The 23924-nt window shown below is 39.8% G+C and overlaps 1 protein-coding gene across 2 annotated transcripts; it reads left to right on the forward strand.

Annotated features, from left to right (window-relative positions):
• Window positions 1–15075: 15075 nt before the first annotated feature.
• On the forward strand, window positions 15076–23498 carry lman2lb (lectin, mannose-binding 2-like b). 2 transcript variants are annotated; one of them, XM_047592476.1, is made up of 9 exons: window positions 15076–15304; window positions 16323–16441; window positions 16618–16735; window positions 17171–17253; window positions 17536–17556; window positions 17760–17921; window positions 18091–18205; window positions 18994–19116; window positions 20241–23498. In XM_047592476.1, the coding sequence occupies exons 1-9, from the start codon at window positions 15100–15102 to the stop codon at window positions 20381–20383; spliced, it is 1089 nt and encodes a 362-aa protein (XP_047448432.1). In that variant the 5' UTR covers window positions 15076–15099; the 3' UTR covers window positions 20384–23498. The 2 variants fall into 2 exon arrangements, with proteins under 2 accessions (XP_047448432.1, XP_047448433.1); XM_047592477.1 differs by lacking the exon at window positions 17536–17556.
• Window positions 23499–23924: the final 426 nt, after the last annotated feature.

The following is a 23924-nucleotide window of genomic DNA, read 5'->3' on the forward strand; positions in this document are numbered from 1 at the left end:
AGCTGATGTGCTTCTTGACACGTTTGGACTCAGTATGACAGCCAGTAGGGGGTGGGATTTCCCTAGTACACCAGGAAAATGCTGTCTCAAGTTTCTTCACTGTCTGATGACGCTGTGGCCAGGTGGACAGCCTGGTACTGACATTGTTTTTTTTTTTTTTTTTTTTTGGTTTTGTTTTACCTCCATCACTCCAGTGGGCCGAGGTCTGTTTGGCTCCTCTGATGAGGTCTCTCCTCCCCACTGGTGACAGTGTGCAGGGATTCTGCTCTGTGGAGAAACAGCCCTCTGCCAGCAATTGTTCCGGCTGGATTAAACTCCGGGTTTGGTTACACACGTTTTATTGCCCAGTGGTTCATGGAAGCAAAGGAACATCCCAGTCAAAACTCGAGGGAGGGCTGTGAGTGAGGGCGGCAGGTTCAGAGTACATGTGTGCCACCCGTGATGTGTAGCACTGCAGGGAGTAGGTCATCATGAGGATGTGATGCTCACAGAGTCACGAGACAATGAAGTGAGAAAATGCATTGCGTGTTGGCTTGAAACAATCCCTAAAATAAAAGCTAGATATGTTTATGCTACCCTCTTTGAGTAAGCACATTCGGTGGCTAGTCTTTAAACCTCGCTGATATCACTGGAAAAACAAATTCTTTTCCTGACACATTTCATGGCCCTCATTAGCTTCATCAACCCAAATGTATCCACTGATAAAGGCTCTAGAAAATTTATCACAAGACAAGAATAATGGACGATTCTCAAGAAAAAGATCTGGTATCGACATGCATCCTTCATGATAAAATCAGGTGAGTTAATTAAACACTTTCAATAAGTTATTAATGAGTGTTTAACTGAGGGAACTACTGAGATGAATATGAAATGACCAAGATGACCAAGATGAGGCAGGTAAATTTTATTTGAAAGTTCAACTACGAGTTCCATATCAGTTCTTTCACAAACAAAATACAAAAATTCAAAATACCAGCTAGCAGGGAACATGTTGTGGTTTGACGTAAAAGCTGCTCATAGTAATATTCATCACTGACGTGACTGTGACGTCCAGTTTTGGTCACTGCATGTTTCTGCTGCCAGTGTGGCTTCACTGACCTTTGACACCAGCTAAGTCAAATATCAGCGTCTGGCACTGCCAGCAAAAACACACAACCCTGGTGAATATACTGTATGTACACATCTGCTTTAAGTGGTAATGATCCAGTGATACAGGCCCAGCTCATCTTACTACTTCATGGAGTAAAGAACAAAGAAAAACAGTCAGTGTGATGTACAGTCCTCGAGCCGTTTCATTTCCCTTTTCGGTGTGGAGCTGACGAAGTTCAACTGCAGCTTTGAAAAGAAGTAAAGCAAAATGAAAGGTGTCATCTTGCACTTGTTGTTTGACGTGACTGACCTCTAGCTGGATCATTCAGGCCGTCGCAGTGGTGTGTGAAATCCTAGGATTCTCCATCAGCGTTCTTGTATGGTCCTGGTTTGTGGGCTGTCATTAATCCCATGACTCTACCAGAGGACTGCCTTTCATCACTCATAATTTATCTTCTCTTTATGGTTCTCAAATGAAAAGCATTCATATTAGGTGTGAACACCCCTGACACTGATGACAGTGTGCACATAGTTATTTGTTCCTATGAAGTGAATTTAATTTCCTTAGAAAATCTAAGAGCTGTGTCCAACATCCACTTATTTATACATGTTACAACTTTCAAGTCGTGGTCTTTGATGAGCCAGTGTTAAGGGGTAACAGCACTTTCTCTAAAGGAAACACGCTGCGGCTTATATTACAGCGAAGACTTTGCTGTGAAATCAGGAAATACCTCACACTGGACCTTTTGTTGCAGCTTCCCGACGGCTCTCTGATCCGATGCCTAAGTAAGCACACGTCTTATTCGGAGGTCATTCAAGATATGCCGTGGGTGGCGGAGCTGTCGATGACCCAATCTTTTTCTGGCACAGAAGTAGGGGAAAACCCTGCCTGTCCATCAGCCAACTTCAAAGAGCCAGTCGGTAATCTGAAACAGGCCTGAGAATGATGGCAAACAAAACGCCTGGCTGTTATTTGTGGGTTTGGCCCACAAGCTGCGTGTGAAACCTGTCACTGTGGATAAAGCCGCGGATCTCCACTGGGTCACTGCCCAGTAACAGCACTATCTCTCTCCAGTAAAACCTCCACAGTACTGGACTGGCCTTTTTGGGAGTCCGTAAGGCGGGATCAGAGATGAACTCTCATCCCTGCAAAGCGTACCTTAGAATAGGTCCCGACTAGACCTAAGTCTCCCACAGTCCAACTCAGCCTGTGAGTGTTAGGTCAGTGATTTGGGCGCAGCGTCGCCTGTAGCCTCAGTCAGACTACAGATTCAGAGCAGGCTGCACAGCCCACACCTTTGGAACTCTACACTCCCAGATACTTTTTTCATTTCAGCCTTCTCGTCTCAACTGACATCTCTTAAGGAGTCACAGGCCTTTTGAAATGTCGTGTATGCGGTAGTGGTCTCTAAACACCTGTATTAAGTGGAGTTAAGTGCTTAACTGAGGATGTTTGACGTAAAAAGTGACCTGACCTGACATTTCATGTATATCCTTTTTGATCTATCTATCTATCTATCTATCTATCTATCTATCTATCTATCTATCTATCTATCTATCTATCTATCTATCTATCTATCTATCTATCTATCTATCTATCTATCTATCCATCTATCCATCTATCTATCTATCTATATCCAGTTTGACCAGTTTGACCACCTACACACCATTATGATGATGAGCCTGAGGATGACACCATTCATCTTGAGGGAGGTTGTCCATGGGAATTATAGAAGGCCCATTATCAGGAACTGTCAGTGACATCCCGTCAAAAAGCATCAACAATACGGATAGGCTGTGCATGAAAGTGGGAGTGCCTGGGGAACAGAGAACGCTGTTCCAGCAATGAAAAAAAAAAAAAAAAAAAACGAGCTGAAAGTGAGTTTTTCCTCGCCACTGGTACCTTGGTTCTTCCTCTGGGGGTCTCAGGCTCTTGAGACAGACGTTGTCTGATTCTCTTAAATGTTTCTGATAATGCTGGACTCACATTTCAGCAGCTTGAAATAACTGACTCACTAATCAGTCGTAATGTTTAATCAGGCTACTGCTTGTTATTACAAAACAAATTAAATCTAGTATAATCATTGGCAGTCAGTCATGATCCTCACAATAAGCCCCTTGTTAGGAAAATCTTACCTTTCACCTCATCATTTATCCTTCTTATGTAGTTCTATTTCATGCACATTTGTACAAATGCAAATCCTGTATGTGTTTATGTACTTATACTATTGTACTTTCATTATTATTATCCTTCACCTACTTTTCTTTTTACTACTGAAGAGCGCTTTAATGTGCAACTGGGCTACTGTGAACCAAAAAATTTCCCGTATGAATCAATAAACTCTAAGTCTAAGTGTGGTTTATATTTCTGCTGGACTAGACGCCATAGACGACACATATAATCTGCACCAGTGTGAGCCATTCATACTTGCTCTCGCTCTGTTAAAAAAGGCTAGTCATCACTATGTCTTTTTTGTTTCTACTTCCTGCTTCACTTTCAAGAATGGCAACTGAAACTTTTTAAGCAAACATTTAGCCGAAGACAAGTCATACTAATGCTTGTATCTCCTCCTCAATTAACATTTCCTTGATGTGTTACATCTTTATTGGTCCAAAACAATCAGTTTGCAAACTGGAGATGGAGAAGCAGCCGGAAATACTAAAGCAGAAACACACCAAGTGGACCGATCACAGTATTTCTGGAGAGGTACATGTCAAGCTATGCCATTATGCTCCACGTCAAACTGACACAGAAGCCAAAACCTTAACATAAGTCTAAATATAAACACAACTACTGAGAACACTTACTGCATTCAAAGTGTTTGGCTGGTTTCACCTCCTGTTAGTTACAGGCACATTTTACTAAATGTTTCAGTCCATTTCAAAGTGCATCATTTATTCACAGTCTCTCTGTCAAGAATTTTAACTTGCAACCCAAAACATCTCTGATCAAGACTCCCTGGGGGCTTCCCGTAGGCTTTTTTGTCCACTAACTGGAATTGGTTTCCATGAGTCAGGGTCACTGGAAAGCTTCCAAGCCTCTCTGGCCGCGCTGTCTCCCCTAACACCTCTCGTGTTTGGACAGTTGAACGTTGATGAATGGCCTAATGGTAACAGGTTAGTGTGAGTGAACATATTTGGGCTTCAGAGGTGGGAGGAATGTAGTTTTTAACGGCGGAGCTGAGGTGCTAAAAGAGATGGGGGCCGGAGCTGATATCAAACACACAGCGGCCACATGCCTCGAGGTGGGAAGAGGAGCCATGAGAAAGTCAAGTGTAGCCAGTCTCCCTTCATGTCATATTCAGTCAACCATGCGATGACGGCTTCCTCCTGCAGTAGCCTCTTAAAATATACGATTTCTTTTGGACAACTACAGAAACAATCGTGGCATTATTCATATCACCACCATGATATACTGTTTTATTTCTAGTTTCAGTCACATATAGAAATAAAAACAATATCAGAGCAGTGAATTGCTGCATGAGAACATTTCACACAATTTATTCATGTTCTGTAAATTGTGCATGTAGCAGATAGTGTTTATGCATCCATATAGGCACTAACTAAATCTAAACAACAGTGTTTAGTACGGAGCCTTTTGTGCAGAGCTGGATTACAAAGCGAGCAGGTTAGTCAATGTCAGTGCTCATATGAAAAATCTCCCTGCATTCTGTCAGTAACAGCTCCACAGCTGGAAGGACAAAATGTACAAGCTTGTACTCCCTAGATAAGAGGCCCCTGGGAGGATTTTAGAAAACAATGATTTATTATCTTATTTATTTTTTTGCTTTAACTACAAATTAAAACAGTGTATCCCAGCCTTTTTTGTGCTATGGGGCATATTTTGTATTAGAAAAACCCCACGACACACCACCAAATAAAAAGTAAAACTATATACACTGAAATAATGATCATCTACATCTTAGTGGTACTCAACAGTGTTTCTTATTCGTCCCTTCACCTCTCACCTACCAACAGCAGCAGAGCTACTCACCTGTTGGCATAAAAAGGAAATTATGCATCGAGAGGTTGGGCTATTGAATCTGGCTGCAGTGGATGATGATTTAACAACAGACTATTGTGGTACAGGGACTTCCACAAAACAAACAAAACCAGACAGATCTCATGTCTTTTGGTTTCTGTGCAAAACAAGATTCTAAGATCTGCTCTTATCGTGCTCATTTTAACCAATTCTGTTGGCTAATCAAAGAAAAAAAAGAAGAGTCTGTAAAGTGGCCCAACAAAAATGTTTTGTCCCAACACCCCCCAGGAGATCTGGCCATGGGAGCTGTGTGAAGTTGAGTGAAACAATATGGGTGTGTGGAGTTAGAAAAATGTGAGCTTTCTAGAGCCTCTGATGCTTGCTCCTCATCTCTGCTTGAAGCTTCCTGCCCAGGGCTACATAAACCACTTGTAGCACAACACACAGAATCTGGGACTGAACTTTTTTTTTTTTTTTTTTTTTTTAAATAAACAAACAAATAAATAAAACACTTATACAACAGAAACTAGGATTTTTTTTTTTTTTTTTTTAAACATCAGTAATAACCAATTCCTATTACTTCTCTACTATGATCAGAGTCCGGATGTCTAGAAAAGCAAGAAAGGGAGCTTTGTTTGGCTCAAAGCAGTTTTCCGCAACACTTTCACAACTGTCCAACACGCTACACAGGCCAGGCCAGTGACTGTACGGAGCCCCAAGCCATTAGGAGGCTTCTGAAGATGAGCTTTAAACTCGAGACCATCACGTATAAATAGAAGTGAACATAAACTAAATGTCTGAATAAATGGACGAATGAATTAATTAAGTGAAAACGTTAACAATGGAACATTTACATCTTACACTTTGTTACAGTATACAGTTTTTAAATCTCTTCTGTGTGGCTTAGACTATTATAAAGCCTGAGGATAGCTGAAGGGGATCAGAGAGCAGAGACACTTTACTCAGTGTAAGGTGTATTTGAGATGTGTCTGTGGGACATGATTCACACCAGAGAAATGTGTTTCAGAGTTAACGGACAGGTCCTGCAGCAGATAACCTCTGGGCTGCAGGGACGAGTGGGGGTCTGAAGCAGAGGATTCACAAACTGATGTTAAGCATTCCAAACATTTCAAAGTGGGTCTAAAGAAGCTTGAACACGGATCCTGCCCATGTCAGAGACATGCAGGTGACTTGAATCCATATTTGTAAATAATTTGGCCTAAGCCATCAAATTGTAGCCCCTCATTGAACATGAGCGTCTTACAAATGACACACTGTAATAACTCCCCACAAATTGTTGATCTAAAGAAGAATTCTCTAGTTTTGTGCAAAACCCTGCACCCGAGTCTATCAAGCTACTGTAGCAGCTGCTTTTTCGGCGTGTCTCAGTTTTGGAAACAGACCGAGACAGTGACAAGGAAGGATTGTGAATTGTGAATACGTGATCAGTAACTACAAATAAAAATGTAAATAAATATTAAAAACAGATTTAGTTTCAAGAAGAAGGATTAAACTCTCAAAATATAACTAGTACATCTAAGGAGGTGATTGCATTAATTGAATTAAATAGAAATGGAATCCCACATAGGAATGTGATTTGAATATATATTAAGCTGCCAATATGATCCGAGCTTTTTACCTGAAAGCAACTGCACGCTCCCTCATCCTTACAGGAAAAATACAAATAGTGAGCTGAAAGGCACTAAACCTCAATGGAGCTGATTCAGTCTGGAGAGACTAGAGAGTATGAGCTGACTATGAACATGTAATATGTTCTGCTCTTGCAGGAAAGGAAGTAAGTCTACCAGGAATCAGGATACGTTAGTTGGCAGGGCAGGGGAAGCTATAAATCATCACGTAACAAGTTTATATTCACAACTACAAGTTTTTTTTTTTTTTTTTGTGCCACTTGAACTTCAACCAAAGAAACATCTGGCTGTCTTCATGGTGTGTCACAACTTGTGTTTTCTCTCTAATGAAACCTCACATCATAAAGACCAGTGTCAGCTATAGAACTCTTTATGCTATTTATACGAGGGTTGTAATTCTCTTTTATTTGCCTAAGTCTAACAGACTATGGGAAGCTTTGAATGATTTCCTTCTAGTAGCTCATTCTGCTTTGACAGCAAACTTTACACAAAACAAATGCCAGTTAAAATAAAATTTAAAAAAAAGCACAAACAAGGCCACAAATCAGTTGTTTAAGAAAGAAAAGGGGATGAGAAAGAGCAGGGGGAGGCAGAGAGGCCCTAGAAATCAATTTTGACACATTAGAACTATTAGCTTATTGAGAGGCGAAAGACAGATTGAAGGCTGGACGTTAAAGAGAGCTGTAACTGTAAAACAGCTTCTCTGCTGATGAGCTGTCTGGAAAGTGATTCTCTGCGACGGGCTCCAGCCAAACATTTGTCCACCAGGCAAAGAAGAGGAGTCAGCTCTGAACACAGAGAAATCACTTTTAGGTATGTTGGGCCACTAAAAGGCACTTTAAAGTAAGTTCAGTTACTTTTTATTTATTTTAATAAACTTATGTGATAACGTATTCTGTTACTTTAATAAGGATAGTACTGCATGTGAACTATGTTTTAGAAAGTTCTTCTAAGCTTAGTTGATACAGTCATTGAAATGTTATGTCATCATTTTGATGTGTTCAGTTTCTTGAACAATGTAGAAAATAGTAAAAATAAAGAAATGCTTTTGCGTTTCATGTTTTAAATTCCTGCTCAAGAGTTAACCAGAGGATTTTCTTGTCTTCCTATTTTGTGTGAGACCACAGATTGTGTTGTGTTAAGAGTTAACCAGCTCAGCGAAGAGACAAGCGACAGCAGTCTGTCGTTTAAGTTGTAGGTCTGGAATATTTCTGGAAAGTTTCTTCGAGTGCGAAGCTGAGATGGATATCATTTTGGGGGGATATTTTTAAAAAGCAATTTATACAAAAACAGCAGCTGCGTCCAGACATTTCAAGCATTGCATTTCATGTGACTTGGGTCCTTGGGTTTTATAGCAGTAGCATTAAGCAGCTCAGGTCTCCAACTTTTTATTACTAATGCTCTTTATTGTTGTGTTGATAATCAATCATTTTTTTATTATTATTTGAGGCTGCACTATATAAATAAAGATGATCCATGGATAACAAACTGGCATTAACCATAAACCACTGCGTCTTTAATATGCACAAAGAATCTACACGATGAAAGGAGGAAAACAATACAAAACAAAATAACAAAGGATTCCGTATTTTATTTCTTTTCCTTTAAAGGCAGCAGCTCTCTAGCTGCGAGGCCTCAAACCTGAAGAGAGGAGACGCTCTTTATGATCTCATGTGGTCTCCTTTTCTCTGGCATTTTGCACTTTAGACACATCTCAGACATGATGTCTCGCCATGAGCTGACGCTGTGAAAGCTCCTCTTTGCTAGTAACAGTCTGACTTCTGACACTGATCAGCCACAACATTAAGACCAGTTACACCTGGAGTGAATAAAACTGATCTCCTGGTTATCATGGCACCTGTCAGTGGGTGGGATGTATTAGGCAGCAAAACACGCAAGTGGATGGACTTGACTGACTTTGACATTGTCCAAATTGTGGTTGTGACTAGGAACTCCAGAACTGCTTCTCTTGTCCTCTGTTCCTGGTCTGCAGCGGTATGTTCTATCAAGGCCATAGGAATAACCCACTTTTTTAAAAAACTTTGTCCCAGCACCCCTAAAGATACGAGTTGAAACCCCGTTTTTAAAGTTTGTCTATAATATTTTAATGAGGGCATAGACTAACTCAATGATGTGGGGGGTGCAAAGGTTAGAATGATGTTGTCTCAGGGTTACTTGTCTTTATCAAAGTTTGTTTTGCACTTATTGCTCCCACCTTGTCTTCTCATGTTAATGCAGTTTTTAACAGAGTGATGGAAGGCGATGCCCTGGTCTGATGTATCACTTATGTATCACTAAATCTTCAAACTTCGTTATTATCTTCTTCATAAATACAGCACATTTAGGCTGAAGGTTAACGTTTTATTTTCCCCGATCATTTCCAGTATATAATTACAAGAGATCTCATAATTTTTCTCTTGTACAAAAGTGATAATCAGCACAAGGAATTCTTTAAAAAAAATTAAAAACAAATTAAGAGAGAGCAAATATCTCCAACATGAACATGAAACATGAAACATGAATTGCTTTGTTCCTCATACTTTTTCAAGAAGGAAGAGAAAAAAAATAATAAACAAAACAGAACACAAGTTCTCTACAGACCTGATCAAAATACTTCACTTCTTTTGTATCCTTCTAATGTTTTGATTTGAAATCCTTTCTCGGATATACCCATATTTTTACTGTGTGTCAGTTCATTGTCACATTGTTTCCATAACTTAACCCCACACACTGACATTTAATTTGCTCTCCAGCTTTTGGAACCACTAACATTTAAGTCTTCCTAAATATCTGCAGTAACAATTATCACAACAGAATCTAATGTTATTATGAACACCAGCAAATGAAGCAGTTATCCGCAACCTGATGAATAATGAACACCAGTAAATACTAATGACAGTTCAGTCTCTCCCATTCTTTAAGCATCTCAGTGACTGACACCTGTCCACCTGCCCTGACAATTCATCTGTTCTTTCCTCAGCTTCAGGGAGCCTAAACTGAACACCAGTGCACTTTTCTGGATAATTAACAGAAGTTGGCAGACTGTCATTAATTTCCCGGAGTAGCTGTTGACTGCATGAGGAAGTCAATCTTTTTAAGGAGAATTAGAAGTCTCCACAGTCTCCGCGTTGACAAATTTCCTCAAAATCACAACAGACATTTCCTGCTCAACCCGTCTTACACCAACCAGCACAGCATGAATGACGCAGCAGTCCCGTTTTCATGCGTGGCGTTAGACTTACAAACAGTGTGAAACAAACTTAAATTATATTTTAAAGTGATAAGTAAGGTTAATAATTTTTTTATAATCTTATCGAGCTGAGGTGAATAAAATGACCCTGTGCGATTTATCACTGTGGCTGTGAAATGTTGTCAGCGGAATTGTCTGGATAACACATCCTGAAGGGCAAATAGTTGAGAGGAAATGTGCAATTCAATTAAGAAGATGTGTTTTCCTTTTTGTCAGCACAAAGAGCCGGAGGGATGAAAAGCCCATTAAAGTGCGTCAGAAATGAGCAGCGGCCGTGAATCACCTGCTGCTGACTGATGGGACAATATTCTCTCAGGCCCATTGATTTGAATAGTGTGAATATTTATGTCCAGAGGTGTTTGCCTGTTCTTAATGTCCGCGCTCTTTAAGTAGACAGTTATTGTCTGCCGTAAGTGGTCGTATATTAACAGAGGCATGTCCTGCCAGGGCAAGCATTAAGGGCTCCTCATTATTTAATCATTGGCTGCTTCTCGCTGTGGGCTGGTCAAGAGGCTGGACACACCAGGTTAGCTGCATGCTGCATGTGTGCGCACTGTATGTTAAATCACCACGGCACAACACAACATTCAATGTGTTTGTCCCGCACAGCCCAGCCACTAGTTAGCGATGAGACTGTGTCAGCTGCAAAGACCCCATAGCAAATTATCATGGCCCAAATTTGGGTCAACTCTGACATACAGAGAGAAGTACAAATCTCAGCAAAAACAAAAGGAGTTTCGGAATTTGAATTTTGCGAGGCCACTGAACAATATTAAACTGATTACTGAGAAATTCGTACAGTATATAAACTACATAATTGATAAAACATTGGTAACTGAAGGTGAAACAAATTTTGAATTATTTTAAATTATTTTAAAAAAATATACAAGCCAGAGGATTGCAAATTATAACCAAATAAATACAGTAAAATAAAATAATATGCCTGAACATTTTATTTATTTTTTAAATGTGTAGGACACACCTCCTAATTTGTTTTTTTTTTTTTTTTAAATTACATTACAAAACAGAATCAAACTTTGACAAATTTTGTCTCATAGGTTCCTTGATGGCAGCTTTGGCAACATGTGAACTAGTTTCTTGAGATTGTCATCAGGAATGGTTTACAGTTAACAGGTGGGCTCGGTCAAAAGTTAATGGAATTTATTTAGAATTTACAGGAACATTAAAAAAAAAAAAGAAAGAAATGTGATGTTGTCTGCCGCAACATGTAGCAACACACTCGTCATGTGCTCTGTATCTGTGGTACTATTGCACAACATTGCTCAGTTTATTTCTAGTCATAGAAATTCTGTATAGTTGTATATATAGATTACATTTGGGCTATATGTAGAACAGTCTTACACTTTTACAAAATGCATATATGTAAATTTGCACTATATCCACTTTTGCACAGTATTTTATACTCACTATGCAGTTCATCACCATGGACCTTCTGTACAGCTGTGTTGTTGTAGTAAAATTAGTTGTCATCTGTGTTGTGTCTGCATATTCAGTATATAGCACAGCAGGGCAAGAAGAAACAGTATTTTACGCCTTATGTATGTTTTTATTAACAAGTAAGCGGAAGTGACAGTAGCATGTGTGACTTGAGTCCCGACTTGAACCTTGAAAACTATGGCATAACTAAGAATGTCAAGCCTGTCTGTTACATTTGGCAAAGTGAAAAATTAGAATAATTTAAAACACATTTTTATTTCAGTTTCCCCCTAACTCTCGTCTCATATCATCTTTCATACTGCTTAATCCTCATTAGAGTCGCGGGGGTTGCTGGAGTCTATCCCAGCTGGCATCGGGCAAGAGGCGGGGTACAACCTGGACAGGTCTCCAGTCTATCGCAGGACTAACACAGAGACATACAACCATTCACACTCACACTCACATAGAAATCAATATATAAGGCAGTATAAATGGAACTTGGTTCAGGACGAACTTACCAAGAGAAATCCAACAAGTGCAGTAACAGAAGTGTATAAACCGGACATAAAATTAATTAAAAAAAATGACACCAGTTCATTAGAAAAAAATTTCTTATGTCAGATTTGTATCTGTAACAGCACTTCCAAACAAAGACCCCTTAACGGCTACCTGTTTCCAGTGTCCATACTGAGACAAGACCACAGTGCAGACAGGTTTAAAATGATAAAGACACATTTTAACAATATATATGAAGGCGACTGAGATTAGGTGACAGTGATTCATTGATCTACTATCATTATGGATGACATAAATCCAAGGGTGCGTGCTGCAGTATTGTCACTTTAACTTGGGATCAGCCTGTTTAGTTGTTCTGTTCATTCATTCATTTATTCATACGATAAATAAACAACAGATCCTGTGTTGTTTCTCCATTTCCCAGCCTGCGCAGCATACAACGACTGCATAGCTGAGAACATTTGTTTGTCTGAAAACGATGCTTTCCCTTCCCCTGGGAAACATTGACTCCCAATTGTTTACACTGGGACAGGTGTGGACGGCTTTAATAAAGATGAGCGCTGAGTGTGAGTGTGACCAGCGGATATTAAAATATCTCCTGACCTTGCAAACAGGGATTACAGTGCGAGTCTGTCACAGCAGGAGGTGACTGCACACCGCATGCCCTGGGATCCTGTCCATTCAATAAGCTGGGGCAGAAAATACGGCCCCCCGTGCGCCGTGTGTGGGTCTCTGATGCGGATTACGGGATACACAAATGGTGATGCGTGGGTGTCCGGAGAGGTGCTAGACGCTGATGTCTCAGGTTTCAAGGTTCAGCTGGAATTCTGCAACATTCTCAATGTAAGTGAATAATATCTTCCCAGGAGGCATATACAGGAAACACTCAAGGCCCCAGTTCACCCACTGGATCATAAACACCTTCATGTTTGTTCTCTTATTCCCGCTCTGTGTTTTTGTCCGTCTCTGAGGAGCAATAGCTTCACCCTAAAGTTGACTGCATTACTGTAATTCCTCCCAGGACCCTGACACAAGCCTGGCACTCACCATCACATGTCAATACTTGGCCGTTTCCATTAATCGAGCCGAGCACCATTCTCTTATGAGACACAACAAGCTACACAAAGAGCTGAGTCAAATGTATTTCACTGTTGATGGAGGTGTTGATGGACTTTGTAATGAAATGAATCAGTGAGATAAAAGTCAGCCATGATATAGGATTGTTAATGGTAGATCAAAATTAAAAGGTAAAAAATCAAAGTCACGAGTTGAAAAATTAAAATTGTGAGACAGAAATTGAACGTATGAAACAAAAGGACTGTAATCTAAACCTTAACGCACAGTCAAAATTAGAGAGTAAGATTTAAAGTCATTATGAGAAGAAGTTATTAGTAAAAATGGGATAATTGTATGGATTGTGTGACAAAACAAATCGAGACAAAGATGCTGTTGGAAAACCAGAAAACTGCAGCATCATTATGGAAGTATGTTTTTGGAAATGTTACCAAAGAAAGTTAGAGATTAAAGGAAAGAAATACAGTCAAAAAATGACTCTGCCAATGTCAAAGTAACTAGAAAAAGTAAAATAATCAAAAGATAAAAAATATGTAACAGAATTCAAAATTACAAGTTTCATGAGACTAATTATAAGAGAAACTGAAATGCTCTATCTTAAGTTAGAAACCCCCATCAAAAGTCAAATGTTTAGTTAAGTTAGTTAAAAGTTAAAAGTGTGTTTTGAACTCCTGATTTTGGCTCACAGTTTTTTTCAAGACGTTAATTGTAAAAAAGAAATGTGTGGAGATTTTTAATTAGATTTTTCTGCTGATAAAGTAGCTTCCATACATCTCACTGTGTCACTGATGTCTGGTGTAATGTCCTGATAATAGCACACCTCAATCAAGTCGAGTCTTTTTATTTTATCAGTGGAAATAATAAATTATAAAAGTGGTCACTCACAGTGACAATCTCCAGAGAGACTCCTGCAGTCCCTGTTGTTGTGGTTTGAATGCCCACAACAGAGGTGTTTGGCATTAACCAGCCGTCACTGTTTATCCGGCAAACAGCTGCAAAGCTTTATAGCTGGCATAACAAGCTTGGAGTAGAGGCTAAGATTTCAACAGACGCTGACACCACTGCACCGACTCTACTTTCCTTTGGGCCAAGTGTAAATCAATCCAGTTTTAAATCTCTCATCGGATCCCTTTCTGTACCATGTGGTTTCAGCAAAGTGAATTGAAAAGTTTGAGGGTCTGCAGCCAGATGATGGAGCTGTTGTTCAGGAAAGAAAAAAAAAAGAAAAAAAAGAAAAAAAAAACCCTCATGATCCCTGGACAGGAATCAGAAAAATGTGAACAAGACTGCTTTTTTACTGTTCGATTTTTTTATTTTTGACACAGTATAAACTCACTTGCCAGTTAATGAGGAACACAAGTAAAAAGAAATGCATTCTAATATAAAAGTAGTTTCTAACATTTTGGCAGCCACATTTTAGTCAGTGGGCTAGGTGAAATAACACACAATACATCACCCAAAATGATTGTCCAGTGGGATTGCCATCTTTCTTACTCTGTTTGTACATTATAACAGACATTGGTATAGGGGTACTTCTAATACTGCACACTGTAGAAGCCTCATTCCCGTTACACTGTGTTATTACACACATCGCTCAGTTTGGATTACTTTTTTTTTGTAAAAAAAAAAAGTAAATTAAATAAATAAATAAATAAATATATATATTAACAGCATGTTGGACCATGAACATATATATTCAAGTTTAAATCTCAAGTTTACAGTTTTTGTAATTATATTGCATTTTATTTTTCCTATTGTGTATTGTATTACTGTATCGTTCAGTTTTACAATACATTTCAGTATTTTTCTATACTAGTCTAATCTATTCTGTTGCATTCTATTCACTGTGCATTGTATTGTGCATAACTGTGGACGTGACAAATAAAACCTTATCTTATCTTATGTTTCATATACTAATATAATAATTAAGTTTATTTGTGCACAATGTTATGAAGGTTTGGTTAATTATCTGAAGTGATGTAGAAATGTATTTAGTATAAATAAAGCATTTACTTTTGAAAGTAATACCCGGAAGTGACGTTTTTCCCGTGTTGGGTTACCAGAAACCACGTGACCAGTTCAAAGTGGGAGTGTAAAGAAAGATGGTTGCTACTGTCACCAAATCAAATCCGTCTCGACCGTGGAGTCTCTGCTTTTCCTGTCCAATGTTTCACTTAAAAAACGTCCGTGAATTAACATGCTGGTTTGTTACCGTTTGTATCCTAACGAGCCAGTCGTTGGCAGACGATGGGGAGTTTATGGAGGACTTTCTGAAGCGGGAATATTCTCTGGCTAAACCGTACCGCGGTGAGTTGACTGTCAACCAGAGTCAGTGGTTTCGTCACCGCAGATATTGGCTAACAAAAACTGAAAAGTCACCTTTAACTCTCAATAGCAAGTTTTGTTTTGTTTTAGCGTCTAGTGTCATTTTTGTCCATTTAGACAAGTTGCTAGAAAGCTAATGTCGTATTAGCCGCTGAGGATAATGATTAACCAAAAGGAACTTTGTGCCCCTATGTGGTTACACATTTGAGCTAATGTTACAACACGGGAAATGAAAGCTGCTATTAGTCCACTTCCATTTAAACTTAGCTACTCAGTAAATGCCAGTGTTAACCGGGAAAGCACAGTCTGAGTAGCCCAGTCCGTTAAATGTGTGCTAGCATTACTTCTAACATTTAACGCGCTGTTCTTGTTCAAAACCAGTTATGTAATTACAGACACCTGACAACTGTCATGACACTGCATCACCTCTCAGGTGTTGGAGGCAATTAAAAATATCAATACATAGATTAGTGGTATATAATACGTACCAAATTGACCTTAGATAACCTAATATGACTGATAGTTAATGCATTATATTTTAATAGGGTTATGTTAAACCGCCCTCATCATGTTCAGTTCACGTTGACACAGTGTCAGAAAGGTATTTTAACAGGATGATCTTTTTGGAGGATGTGGTTTGTGGTGCTGATGAACTGGATTGAACTAAACACTGAAGTGTTTGTTATTTATCCTAGCTCACTGAATAAAATGGGGTTATGTGTCCATACTGCAAAAAACTATTAAGTAGAACTACAAACCACAGCCTCCAAAATGAAAACACTCCCAGTTATTCTAAACAAATGATGAATACCTCACCTTTTATCAAGCTAACATTGTATTACATTCATTTTCACAGCTAAAATGTATCTTGAAATACAATGAGTGAAATAAATTATGTCTTTAAGTATGATTTATGTTCATGTACTGCCTCTCCTGGTACAGAACAGATTCTAGATTGTTGTGAATGCTGATGTTTACGTGTAATATTATTGTTTTGCAGGGCTGGGTTTCTCTAGTTCTTCGCAGTGGGATCTGATGGGCACTGCCATGGTGACACCTGACCACGTGAGGCTGACCCCGGACCTGCAGAGCAGACAGGGAGCCGTATGGAGTCGAATTGTAAGTCGACTGCAACGGCCCGCGGGATCCAGCCGCGCTGCATCGTAACCTGACGAAACCACACATTTACTTCTCACATCCTGCTTCACTCTCACACTCTCTGAAACTGTCAGAAAAATATGCCTAATGCAGTATGGAATAAGCTGATTGTCTTCTTCTTTTTTTCCACTTTCTAGCCTTTCTTCTTGCGGGATTGGGAGCTCAAGGTGCACTTTAAAATCCACGGCCAGGGAAAGAAAAACTTGAATGGGGACGGACTGGCCATCTGGTTAACCAGAGATCGCATGCAGAACGGTACGTAGATAAAATAATAAAAGATCCTACTATTTATTGAATGTTGTAGTTCCTGAACCATATATTCTGTCTGATAATAATCTCATATCTCATCTCCTTTTTACACCTGACGTAACGTTTGACATACCAGGGTGCAGTCTTTGCTTCATCTCTTCCTACTCAAACCAGATTTTCAGTTTTAAATACCTTCGTACTGTTAATTTCTATGGTCTAAGTTCCTGTATAGTTTGTACAGCCCTGTTGGGATTAGAATAGTTTTTCTACTGTGGTGGAATGATTTTAGTATGACGTCATATTGAAGTCAATTTTGTCCTGATGATTCGATGGACAAGTTGTCCGTAATAATAATATCCTATCTGAATAAAGATTGCACATTTTCCTCCAGTGGCCTGTTTGTGTGAAACACCCCTGTAATGCTTCACTGTTTGTTTGCAGGTCCTGTGTTTGGCAACATGAACCAGTTTTGTGGACTCGGAATATTTGTGGATACTTATCCCAACGCTGACAAGAGCCATGATGTGAGTGACTGTTGGGAGCTTTTGTTTCATTACCAGGTCCAAAATGAAGTGTACACTGGGATATTTAGGTTGACCCAAGACACCGTTCCAGGCAGAAATGATTGATTTTATTGAAATGATTTGCTTGTGCAGCAGTAATAGTTGGCTATATAAAGCTGGCCAGTAAAAAAAGTGATTCTGTGGCATCCAATGTAAAGGACTCTCTTAATTTCTAATTTGTACAAACTATATTGTACTAAAAATGTTGCCATATGTCTCTTTCTGTAATCCTCATGGGTGCAGAAGACACAAGCTGGAATTCAGGTAGCATCAGAAACTACATGAGACCTCTTGAACATCCACTCATTGTCTTCATTGTGTCATTGCATGATGCCGTCACATACATTGGTGGTGATTCATCAGTGCTCTCTTGTGTCATCGTGAAGTTAAACTACGGTGTGATGATGTGTCTTTGCGCTCCAGTGGTTGGAGGTGCTGTTGGTTTAATTCTCCTGTCTTCCTCACAGAGGACTTTCCCATACATCTCAGTGATGCTGGGCAACGGGACCCTGTCATATGACCACGATTACGATGGACGTACCACTGAACTCGGAGGATGCACGGCTTTGGCACGAAACGCAATTCATGACACTTTTCTTCTAGTCAGATACTCCAAAAACAAACTGACGGTATGGCTAATACAGCATATTTACGCTATGTTACAGTGTATTTTTAGGTTACAGGATTTCCATTAACTGCTCTGAAATGAATCATATGAAATAAGAAAAAAACGCATGATGATGAGCACTGGTTTGTCCTCTGTCACTGACTCATAATGACTGTCCCTCTGCCCCACAGCTCATGGTGGATGTAGATGGTAAACAGGAATGGAGAGACTGTGCTGAGGTCACAGGGGTGCGGCTACCAACAGGCTACTTCTTTGGTGCCTCGTCTGCCACTGGAGACCTGTCAGGTATGAAATCTTAAGAATCTACTGTAAGTAGGCTGCGTGACCTCTGAGAACAATCTGTTTAATGCGAAAAGATGAAATGAAACTTGAGTTATATATTGCACAAGCACGAAAACAAATCTTTCTGTTAGAACCAAGTTCAGCGGTTGGATCGGACCATATGTGCTAGCATTTACTCCCATTGTACATCAGTGAGCCTTGGCCACCTATGTCACTGCTTCACTGTTTTTCCTTCATTGGACCACTTTTGATAGGTACTGACCACTGTAGACTGGTGACACCACACTATGGCTTCAGTTTTGGAGATGCTCTGACCCAGTTGTCTTGTCTTCACAATTAGGCACCTTTCAAACTTGCTCGAATCCTTTCGCTTGCTTTCCTGCTTCAAACACATCATCTTTGAGGACACAATATTCTCCCTGCTGCGTGATGTGTCCCACTCACTGAAGTGTGCTATGATCGCCAGATGATGAGTGTTATGGCTCATCATTGCTTGTCATCATTACAATATGATAACACCGCTAACGGAATTTCCATAATCGCTTGAACACGTTTGAAAACTTTAATCCTGTCAGACTAAAATTATGAATGTGTGTTAATTCAACGTTTGCTTGAGAAAAGTCCCGTCTTAGAGATTGTAAATGTGTGAGCCTGTTATTTCTTCTTCTAACCTCAGTTCATCCAGTATCAATACCAATGTGCACATTAATCCCAGACATCCATGTATTGAAAGTGGTGACGTTTGTTTGAACCCTTTCTTCAATTGGCTTGTAATTGGCTTGTTCATCTAGATAACCACGACATCATCTCCATGAAGTTATACCAGCTGACAGTAGAGAAAACTGCAGAGGAGCAGGAGGAGGAAGAGGAGGAGGTCACCATCCCCAGAGTTGACAACATGAAACAGTTCCAAGGTAGATGCAACACAACTTTGCTTTGCTGCCTCTGAGATTGTCAGTTCTTCCTTCCTGTCAGATCTAAAATATACCTGCTTATGCTGTAGTATTTTAAAAACAATCATCCATAATTGTCGACCTCGTGGCTACGTGAACATTGTGGTTTATATACATCCCACAAAACTATTGTCATGAATGAGCATGTTGTTTATTTCCACCTAAGTTGCTGTGTGACTTGACTTCTGCTGTACTTTTAATTCAATTCAAAAACACTTTATTTGTCCCTGATGGGCATTTAAAAGGCACCAAGAGCAGGAACAAGTGTTGAGTGTCTGCTAATGCATGTGAGAATATGTCTAGGTCACTTTTCTTTGCTCAACCCCTCAGGCTGACATTACTCTGGCTGAACACATCTTAGACCGAGTAGTAGAGCTGCTCTGTTGACATGGTCCCAGATAATAGTCAAACTTTGGTTACATACAAATTTCCAAGCCCCCTAATAGCTTATGGACAAGTAGACAGCAAATGAATACTCATCTAGTTTTTCGGCTCATGGTTCTTGAAGCTGAATACTAACATTTTCCTTCCTGTTAGCAAGAGATAAGAACGGGGTTTATGACGGGGATGAGGGTTAGCTGGGCCAACAGTGACTCAGCGAAATAAAGTTTTCTGATTGTATTACAGCAGTTAGGTTCTAAAGCACAAATAAGCTTGTCTCCACCTCCACAGTCCTCAGGAAGGTGTAATGTTGCCAGATTTTGGTTGTGGTTGTTTTAATTGTGACAAAAGGGCAGCTTCATCATGTCTGTGTACCATCTGCTCTCTGTGTGTAGCTCAGCTCTGTCCTTGGCCAAACACAGACCTGCAGCTCTTTCTACATCCATGATGTAGTCAGGGAGACAGAGAAGCTATGTAACTTGATTGTTACAGTCTGTACCTTCACCTTATTGTCACTGGGACAGAGTTTCTGCAGATGAATACACCACCACACTCTTCTCGTGGGTCATGACAATTTAGAAAATGTCTGACTATTACACCTTTAAAGTTTCAATGGAGTAGAGCTTCAGTGAAAAAAAATCAGTCTTCATAAAGTGAATGGCTAATTGGTTTGATAACGGCTTTCTCATCCTTTTGCTTTCCAGTGGAGGTGGAGGAGGAAGGAATGAGCGCACTCCACTTCTTCTTCACCCTCCTCTTCTCCATCCTGGGCCTGGGCGTGCTGGGAGTAGTAGGGATGGTGATGTACGGCCGCTGGAAGGAAAACAAACGCAAACGCTTCTATTGATGAGAACACAACAGGTGATCGGCGCAGGATTTCAGAATGTGTGTTTCTTAATCGACATACATCACAACAATGCAGACTGCCATAGCCTCACTGAAACATACAAATGAAGTGAAATGAACGAACAACATCATGGGTCTGAAGTCCAGAGCCAAGAGAACATAAACAGCTGAGAGATCATGAACAGATGAGCCATGTTTGAACTATCCTGTTTTTTTTTTTGTTTGTTTTTTTTTGTTTTGTTTTAGTTCTCAGAGATAGATGCTATAGAGCTGCTTTAGTAAAATGAAATAACAGAACGCTCATCTCAGTCTAAGCACAATGGGACAGTGGCATCCATCCCATCTGCACTGAGCCACTGTCCCACCAACAGAAGGGGAGAAAACTTTAGAATCAGATGCTGTGTGAAAGTTACTGACATCATGTGACATGATTTTAGAGAGGGGCATCTCTGAAGACCAGAGACATCTCAGAGCCTGTGGGACTGGTCAGGCATGCATGACACGCTGTTGGACATTAGTCTCAATCCTGCCAAATTCCCCAGTCCTTTTCCTGTTTGTTTATTGTTTACTCATCCCATTACATTCTAAATATGTGACATGTTTTTGTAGATGTCAAAGTGATCTTAGACTGTTAGATATTAAATCATTGTGATTCAGGGTGGTTAGTTAATTGACTCTTCATACAAACTGCACTTAACTGTTACCTAGTTGGTAGCTGGCAGGGTAGTTTTTACCAGAAGGTGTTGACCTGTGGACCTGTAAAATGAAACGTGTGGTTGAGATCTAGGTTGTCCTCTGAAATATTATCCTCCTAAAGCAAAGGGGAGCTATGTTAGTGCAGAGGCTTATGGCTAATGTTAGCCTGCTGCTCCATGTCTAACTGTCCACAGTTGTTTTATTCAAAAATGTATCAGTCTGGGAAGAACTACTCGAGGGTACCGCTGAGCTACATCAACTATCCTGTCCAACTTGATGCTGCCTTGTCCATTTGTAAATGCTTCACCCACTGGGACCTGGCTCTGGTCTGCAGAGAGAGCTGTAGCGTGCAGTTACCCTCCTCATAGCGCTGTCGACGTGCAGCTTTAATCCATTTATAGCTGCTGTGAAGACCAATCAACCTGTGGATTTCTGTCGACTTCCTCTTGTTGCACTGAAAAAAACCCAACAGTTTTTTACTGAGCTCCCATACATTTGAGAGCACCTTGTAAGTCGGGTAAACTTACGTAACTAGTGGATTTATGTTAGCTCTTTGTAAATGCACGACTGATGGTACATTTGGCCTGATGTACTATATAGAAAATATTGGAGTCACCGGAGCTGCTTAAAGTGCCTAGCCAGGACCAATAAAGACAAGCTCTTACTTTATGTTCCAGTGTTTCAGCAGCTCCCCGTTAATTTTCCATTTAGTGTCACCAATACGTTGGTTTCATTTACAATCTGAGTTCACAAAACATTCTCAGTTATGATAGGCTGATATGAGATTTATCCAAAAACATTTTGTCAATGTTGTCACTAGTTATCATTCTGAAGCTAGTTGTCTTCAGAGCCGTGTCAATAGAATCGTTTCCTCATTTTATTTGTGATCATGTAGCTTTAGACGTCTGCTCTGCTACACACTGTGAACTAAATGGCCGTGCAGAGCAGCATGTAGTCAAATGTGAGTTTGAGTAAATTGAGTATGTGGATCTAAATGTTAACTGTCTAGCTGTGTAACCTGTGATATGACTGATGCCATCGCACAAGTTGGTGCCTTACAGCTGGTGTCCAATGGATGTGGCTCTTCTACTCCACCTCCATCAATCTTCTTTAACAAGACAGGGAATCTCTGTGATGTGTCAGATTTATTTAAATTTATTTTAAACACTAAATCTGAGAAAAGGTTTGTATAGACAAGATGTGTGTAGGAGAACAGTTCTATCTAGACTTTAACATGTTTGAAACCGGCTGAAAAATCTTGGTCAAGAGATGGAGGAACGCTGGAGTAAGAAACTGGTTCAGATTAACAGCGGCAGTGTTTTGTCAGGGTTCAAATTAAGTTTCACATATCACGGTGTGTGTTGAGGTTTTAAGTTGCTCTTTAATCATGTTTCATCATGTTTAATCACGTTTGCTTCTTTATGAACTCTGCATTTTTTTTTTCTGAAATACAGGAGCAGGAGGCAGATAGCTGGCTCTTCATTAGAAAGTATATATCTGTGTCATAAACAAACTGAAGACATCTTTAAATATACTTGTAAAATGCATCTTTAAGCGATCCAGAAAAACTCTTAAAAGGAAGAGAGTCCGTTCCTCCACTTCTGAAACATTTGCAGACGACATGGTGACAGTCACATCCACTGGACACAAGTTGACCTTATAAGTCACAGGAAACATTTGTCTTGTCGTTACTCGTGTTACTCATCAATAACAGTAGTATTGTTTAAATCAATCATCCCAGTAAGTCATTAAAAGGTAGCAGCATCAGAACCCTGGCCTGCAGTTACTAATGATGCATTTTCACTCTACAAATGTACATTTACTCAGTTACTCTGAAGCAATGAGATGTTAAAATACAGCTCAGTTAAATATGAATTTAATTACATCAGCGTTACAATATGAAAGTTTTTAATTGTGAACATCAACGTTCACAAGAACAAAGGTGGTTGTTCACAGTGAAACTCATCAGTTCAGATTCTGTCCTTATAGTTTGCCCCAAATATTCTCCTCTCAGTAGACGCTTACTGAAATACATGTAGCAGTGTTGCAGAGTTTCATTTACTTGTGTTGTGTATGCTTCATTGTGGTTTTCCCAGATTCTAAAGCCATATCAGTCAGTAGTTGACTAATTTAAAATTAGAGTAGTTTTGTAGAGTCATTGTGCATCTGAAAGGTTTACTGTTATTCTTTCCCACTAATTGTTTGTGTTAGATCTCGATTTATTCTTGTATGTATATCAGGTCATTTGTTGTTATCATTCACACCACCATCACTGAGGCAATCAGCCATGCAGGTAATTATGTAAATAATGATGTTCTGATAAAATCCAAACCTGTCAGGAACAGTGTGAGTGAAATGTTCTCCACGCTTCTGTCTGTCTGGGTCTTCCTTCCCCAGTAAAAGTTTCTATGGTGATTTTCCTCATGTGGTAATGTCTTTTTTTCTCTCTCTCTCTCTCTCTCTCTCAGCTTTATCTATCATTTCAGATTATTTTTAGACAGTGTGCTTTAGTTATTCCCTGCATTTTGGCTTTGTTTGCTGAGTCAACAAATCATGGTGTCAGAGAGAAGTTCTCTGCACGCTTTGCAACCAGCACCTCACGCCCAGGTCAGCCTTTTCTACCCCACCGATTTGAACTGGCTAAAAATAAATAGAGATTTGAAGTAGATCCCAGAGTCAGCTGACCCAGTTTCACAGCCATGGCACCTTAACTGTAAATGCCCTGCCCCCTTTTGTTTTCAGCCTAAGGATAGTCTGCTGTACTTTCATGGAGATGTCCTTTGATCGCATACTGTCGGTTCACAGCAATGGCTTCCAAATGCAAACTTGACACCTGGAATCAACTT

The sequence above is a fragment of the Mugil cephalus genome, chromosome 8, assembly GCF_022458985.1.
Source record: "Mugil cephalus isolate CIBA_MC_2020 chromosome 8, CIBA_Mcephalus_1.1, whole genome shotgun sequence".
In the NCBI taxonomy this organism is placed as follows: Eukaryota; Metazoa; Chordata; class Actinopteri; order Mugiliformes; family Mugilidae; genus Mugil; species Mugil cephalus.

Excerpts from the sequence above, each read along its gene's own strand:
- lman2lb (XM_047592476.1), top strand. The coding sequence starts at position 15,100 with ATGGTTGCTACTGTCACCAAATCAAATCCGTCTCGACCGTGGAGTCTC. Across the intron at positions 15,305-16,322 it reads TCTGGCTAAACCGTACCGCG|GGCTGGGTTTCTCTAGTTCT; the intron begins GTGAGTTGACTG and ends ATTGTTTTGCAG. Across the intron at positions 17,557-17,759 it reads AGACACAAGCTGGAATTCAG|AGGACTTTCCCATACATCTC; the intron begins GTAGCATCAGAA and ends TCTTCCTCACAG.